Below are 7,500 nucleotides of genomic sequence, written 5' to 3'. Positions count from 1 at the left end.
GGTGAAAGAAAAGGAAATTATCTCCCAATGGGGTGCAATCCACAAACACAGGGACCGGCTTCCGTATCCGCTCCGGGTTGCAGTCCGAACATTTAACAAACTCATCTTTGACTGTATAGAGTTTAATACAATTTAATATAATACAATTTAATATATCACCGCCACACAAATACAAAAATATATATATATAAAAATCCAATGACGTTTGGAGACGGGAACCTTCGTCCATAAGGAAAGCCATTGCCGCCGATGGAAGGAAAAATTAATCACTGTAATAATAATAAAATTAATAATAATAATTTTATCCTGTATGATGGTTCAGGTGTTTGGTGTTAATGAATCAGTTTGGTGTTAATGAATCCCGCTTCCTTCTCTCCGTTCAGTCCAATGTCCCTGAAACCAAGCAAAATATATTATTATATTATTATCATCTAAAAATTACATCCTGTATAATACACTATTATAAATTATTATAACCAGGGAAAACTATATTATTACATTATTATCATCTAAAAATATATCCTATATAATATAATACATTATTATAATTTCTTATAACCAGGGAAAAATATACTATTATATTATTATCATCTAAAAATTACATGCTATATAATATTATAATATTATTATATTATAACCAGGCAAAATATTATATTATTATAATAACCTAAAAATTACATCCTATATAATATAATATTATGTTATAATTTATTATAACCAGGGGAAAATATATTATTACATTATTATCATCTAAAAATTACATCCTATATAATATTATAATATTATTATATTATAACCAGGCAAAATATTATATTATTATAATAACCTAAAAATTACATCCTATATAATATAATATTATGTTATAATTTATTATAACCAGGGGAAAATATATTATTACATTATTATCATCTAAAAATTACATCCTATATAATATAATACATTATAATAATTTATTATAACCAGGGGAAAATATTACATTATTATCATCTAAAAATACATCCTATATAATATAATACATTATTATAATTTATTATAACCAGGGGAAAATATTCTATTATTATAAGAACCTAAAAATTACATCCTATATAATATAATATTATGTTATAATTTATTATAACCAGGGGAAAATATATTATTACATTATTATCATCTAAAAATTACATTCTATATAATATAATACATTATTACAATATAGTCAGGCAAAATATATTATTATATAATTATAATCTAAAAATTACATCCTATATTATATATTATAACCAGGGGAAAATATATTATTATATTATCATCATCTAAAAATTACATGCTATATATTATAATATTAATTTACGTTATTATAATATATTATCATTATTATAATCTAAAAATTATATCCTATATAATACATTATTATAATATATTATAACCAGGGGAAAATATATTATTATATTATTATCATCTAAAAATTACATCCTATATAATATAATATTAATTTACGTTATTATAATATATTATCATTATTATAATCTAAAAATTATATCCTATATAATATATTATTATAATATATTATAACCAGGGGAAAATATATTATTATATTATTATCATCTAAAAATTACATCCTATATAATATAATATTAATTTACGTTATTATAATATATTATCATTATTATAATCTAAAAATTACATCCTATATCATATAATATTAATTTACGTTATTATAATATATTATCATTATTATAATCTAAAAATTACATCCTATATCATATAATATTAATTTACGTTATTATAATATATTATCATTATTATAATCTAAAAATTACATCCTATATCATATAATATTAATTTATGTTATTATAACATATTATCATTATTATAATCTAAAAATTACATCCTATATCATATAATATTAATTTACGTTATTATAATATATTATCATTATTACAATCTAAAAATTACATCCTATATCATATAATATTAATTTACGTTATTATAATATATTATCATTATTACAATCTAAAAATTACATCCTATATCATATAATATTAATTTACGTTATTATACTATATTATCATTATTATAATCTAAAAATTACATCCTATATCATATAATATTAATTTACGTTATTATAATATATTATCATTATTATAATCTAAAAATTACATCCTATATCATATAATATTAATTTACGTTATTATAATATATTATCATTATTATAATCTAAAAATTACATCCTATATCATATAATATTAATTTACGTTATTATAATATATTATCATTATTACAATCTAAAAATTACATCCTATATCATATAATATTAATTTACGTTATTATAATATATTATCATTATTACAATCTAAAAATTACATCCTATATCATATAATATTAATTTAATTATAATATTTAATTATAATCTAAAATAGACCAGAAGGGGAATAATATGGAAGACGCTGTCCAAACTATCTAATACATTTATTATTATTATTATTATTATTATTATTATTATTATTATTATTATTATTATTTATACATGGTCCTGATAGCTTACCTTCCAGGAAGGCAAATTCGTCGGCGGCTTCGATGGCGTTGTCTGCAGACAAGACGTAAAGCAAAAGCGGGAATTAACACAGCAATAATGAGGTATTATTATTATTATTATTATTATTATTATTATTATTATTATTATTATTATTATTTCTGTCCGGCTCACCCAGGTCTTTCCTCTGGAGGGTCTTCCTTTTTCCTTGCTGGGCAAAAGTGAAGGCGTCCTTGGCCATGGTCTCCACAAACAGCTCCTGAAAAATAATATAATAATAGTAATAATAATAATATAATAAATAACATTATATATAATATCGTCCCTTCGGGTGAGAAGGGCGGGATATAAATGTTAGAAATAAATAAATAAATAAATATTATTCGCTATAGCATTATAATATATTGTTTTATATTAGGGTCTCCACAAACAGCTCCTGAAAAATAATATAATAATAGTAATAATAATAATATAATAAATAACATTATATCTATATATATATATATATATATATATATATAGTCCCTTCGGGTGAGAAGGGCGGGATATAAATGTTAGAAATAAATAAATAAATAAATATTATTCGCTATAGCATTATAATATATTGTTTTATATTAGGGTCTCCACAAACAGCTCCTGAAAAATAATATAATAATAGTAATAATAATAATAATATAATAAATAACATTATATCTATATATATATATATATATATATCGTCCCTTCGGGTGAGAAGGGCGGGATATAAATGTTAGAAATAAATAAATAAATAAATATTATTCGCTATAGCATTATAATATATTGTTTTATATTAGGGTCTCCACAAACAGCTCCTGAAAAATAATATAATAATAGTAATAATAATAATATAATAAATAACATTATATTATATATTATATTATTCTTGTCATATAATATTATTCGCTATAGCATTATAATATATTGTTTTATATTAGGGTCTCCACAAACAGCTCCTGAAAAATAATATAATAATAGTAATAATAATAATATAATAAATAACATTATATTATATATTATATTATTCTTGTCATATAATATTATTCGCTATAGCATTATAATATATTGTTTTATATTAGGGTCTCCACAAACAGCTCCTGCAAATTATATAATAACATTATAATAAATAACATTATATTATATATTATATAATTCTTGTCATATAATATTATTCGCTATAGCATTATAATATATTGTTTTATATTAGGGTCTCCACAAACAGCTCCTGCAAATTATATAATAACAGTAATAATAATACTATAATAAATAACATTATATTATATATTATATTATTCTTGTCATATAATATTATTCGCTATAGCATTATAATATATTGTTTTATATTAGGGTCTCCACAAACAGCTCCTGAAAAATAATATAATAATAGTAATAATAATAATATAATAAATAACATTATATTATATATTATATTATTCTTGTCATATAATATTATTCGCTATAGCATTATAATATATTGTTTTATATTAGGGTCTCCACAAACAGCTCCTGCAAATTATATAATAACATTATAATAAATAACATTATATTATATATTATATAATTCTTGTCATATAATATTATTCGCTATAGCATTATAATATATTGTTTTATATTAGGGTCTCCACAAACAGCTCCTGCAAATTATATAATAACAGTAATAATAATACTATAATAAATAACATTATATTATATATTATATTATTCTTGTCATATAATATTATTCGCTATAGCATTATAATATATTGTTTTATATTAGGGTCTCCACAAACAGCTCCTGCAAATTATATAATAACAGTAATAATAATATTATAATAAATAACATTATATTATATATTATATTATTCTTGTCATATAATATTATTCGCTATAGCATTATAATATATTGTTTTATATTAGGGTCTCCACAAACAGCTCCTGCAAATTATATAATAATATTATAATAAATAACATTATATTATATATTATATTATTCTTGTCATATAATATTATTCGCTATAGCATTATAATATATTGTTTTATATTAGGGTCTCCACAAACAGCTCCTGCAAACAACAACAATATAATAATAATAATATATTATTATTATTATTATTATTATTATTATTATTATTATTATTATTATAAATAACAATACATATATATATATATATATGCTGGTTCCATGGTGCCACTCATCTCTTCGGCCACGCCCACAGCAGCCGGATTGGCCAGCATTGAAAAGCGCGCGCGGGTAGCCCCGCCCACAGGCTGTCCCCGCCCAGTTGGAGCGAACGGCGCCCTGATTGGCCCGGGAACGCATCGACCACGCCCACCCCCTCCACGCCGCGCATGCGCAGCGCCATTCCCACCGTGGCGCGGGCCAGGATGAAGACGGCTTCTTGGCTGGCGAGGCTGACGTCCGGGTCGGCTTTGACCAGCGCCTTCACCCGGGATAAAGGCAAGCGGGACGGGCGGCTCGTCACGGTAGCAGTGGGCGGCGCCTCCGGTTCTTCGTTCGGAACCGCCGCCGACACCGCCGACGCCGCCGCGACATTTACCTCAGGAACCGCCGCCGCCATGTTTGCCGCTAGTGCGCCTGCGCTGAGCGGTATGTCAATCAAGGCCCCAGGCCCCGCCTTCAGGCCTCAGGAAGCCACGCCCCCTCCGCGCCCCTCTTCCCGCCAATAATATAATATAATATTAATATAAAAATAAATATAGCAATACAACCATGATATAACACCATGGAATATTAATTAAATAATAAACATAGTAATATGGCAATGGTATAATATAATAACATTGAATGTTAATATAATAATATTGTCATGATATAATATCACAATATAAAATACTAATATAATAATAAATACAGCAATGATATAATACAATAACCTAGAATAATAATTATAATTATATGGCAATGGTATAATATAATAACATTGAATGTTAATATAATAATATTGTAACCATCTATATAACAATATAGAATACTAATATAATAATAAATATAGCAATGATATAATACAATAACATAGAATAATAATTATAATTATATGGTAATGATATGATATAATGACATAGAATATTAACATAATAATAAATATAGTAATATGCAATGGTATAATATAATAACATTGTATATAATATCACAATGTAGAATACTAATATAATAAATACAGCAATGATATAATACAATAACATAGAATAATAATTATAATTATATGGCAATGATATAATGACATAGAATATTAACATAATAATAAATATAGTAATATGGCAATGGTTTAATATAATAACATTGAATGTTAATGTAATAATATTGTAATGATATAATATCACAATATAAAATACTAATATAATAATAAATACAGCAATGATATAATACAATAACCTAGAATAATAATTATAATTATATGGCAATGGTATAATATAATAACATTGAATGTTAATATAATAATATTGTAACCATCTATATAACAATATAGAATACTAATATAATAATAAATATAGCAATGATATAATACAATAACATAGAATAATAATTATAATTATATGGTAATGATATGATATAATGACATAGAATATTAACATAATAATAAATATAGTAATATGCAATGGTATAATATAATAACATTGTATATAATATCATAATGTAGAATACTAATATAATAAATACAGCAATGATATAATACAATAACATAGAATAATAATTATAATTATATGGCAATGATATAATATAATGACATAGAATATTAACATAATAATAAATATAGTAATATGGCAATGGTATAATATAATAACATTGAATGTTAATGTAATAATATTGTAATGATATAATATCACAATATAAAATAGTAATATAATAATAAATACAGCAATGATATAATACAATAACAGAATAATAATTATAATTATATGGCGATATAATATAATGACATAGAATATTAACATAATAATAAATATAGTAATATGGCAATGGTATAATATAATAACATTGAATGTTAATATAATAATATTGTCATGATATATCACAATATAGAATACTAATACAATAATAAATACAGTAATGATATAATACATGGAATAATAATTATAACTATATGGTAATGATATATAATGACATAGAATATTAATAGAATAATAAATATAGTAATATGGCAATGGTATAATAACATTGAATGTTAATATAATAATAATGGAAATATTATTAGTAATATTAAATGTAAAATATAATATATAATTAATATTATTATATTGTATTATTAGTATTATATCGTATTACAATATAATATTATGCAGAGTGTACCCTTCCATCTCTGATATATTATTATTATTATTATTATGCAGAATGCACCCCTCCATCTCTGATATTATTATTATTATTATTATTATTATTATTATTATTATTATTATTATGCAGTGCGTACCTCCCTTTTCATTATTATTATTATGCAGTGTGTACCTCCCTCTTTATTATTATTATTATTATTATTATTATTATGCAGAGTGCGTGCCTCTTCATTATTATTATTATTATGCAGTGCGTACCTCCCTCTTCATTATTATTATTATTATTATTATTATTATTATGCTGAGTGCATGCCTCTTCATTATTATTATTATTATTATTATTATTATTATTATGCAGTGCGTACCTCCCTCTTCATTATTATTATTATTATTATTATGCAGTGCGTACCTCCCTCTTCATTATTATTATTATTATTATGCAGTGCGTACCTCCCTCTTCATTATTATTATTATTATTATTATTATGCTGAGTGCATGCCTCTTCATTATTATTATTATTATTATTATTATTATGCCGAGTGCATGCCTCTTCCTTATTATTATTATTATTATGCAGAGTGCGTACCTCTTCCTTATTATTATTATTATTATTATTATTATTATTATGCAGTGCGTACCTCCCTCTTCATTATTATTATTATTATTATGCCGAGTGCATGCCTCTTCCTTATTATTAT

The 7,500-nt window shown here is 22.6% G+C and overlaps 2 protein-coding genes across 2 annotated transcripts in view; one reads left to right on the top strand and one right to left on the bottom strand.

The window, feature by feature from the left end:
• LOC134295083 (low-density lipoprotein receptor-like) overlaps window positions 1-7,500 on the top strand; it is a 38,221-nt gene that overhangs the window by 27,548 nt on the left and 3,173 nt on the right. The window lies entirely within an intron of this gene.
• LOC134295084 (DNA polymerase epsilon subunit 4-like) lies at window positions 341-5,100 on the bottom strand. The gene is made up of 4 exons (XM_062967017.1): window positions 4,879-5,100; window positions 2,687-2,771; window positions 2,525-2,566; window positions 341-393 (listed from the first exon to the last, which is right to left on the bottom strand). The coding sequence occupies exons 1-4, from the start codon at window positions 5,086-5,088 to the stop codon at window positions 380-382; spliced, it is 351 nt and encodes a 116-aa protein (XP_062823087.1). The 5' UTR covers window positions 5,089-5,100; the 3' UTR covers window positions 341-379.

This window comes from Anolis carolinensis, unplaced genomic scaffold, assembly GCF_035594765.1.
Source record: "Anolis carolinensis isolate JA03-04 unplaced genomic scaffold, rAnoCar3.1.pri scaffold_75, whole genome shotgun sequence".
Lineage (NCBI taxonomy): Eukaryota > Metazoa > Chordata > Lepidosauria > Squamata > Dactyloidae > Anolis > Anolis carolinensis.
Note: the sequence above shows the minus strand (reverse complement) of the source record. Positions and strands in the feature narration are given on the sequence as shown.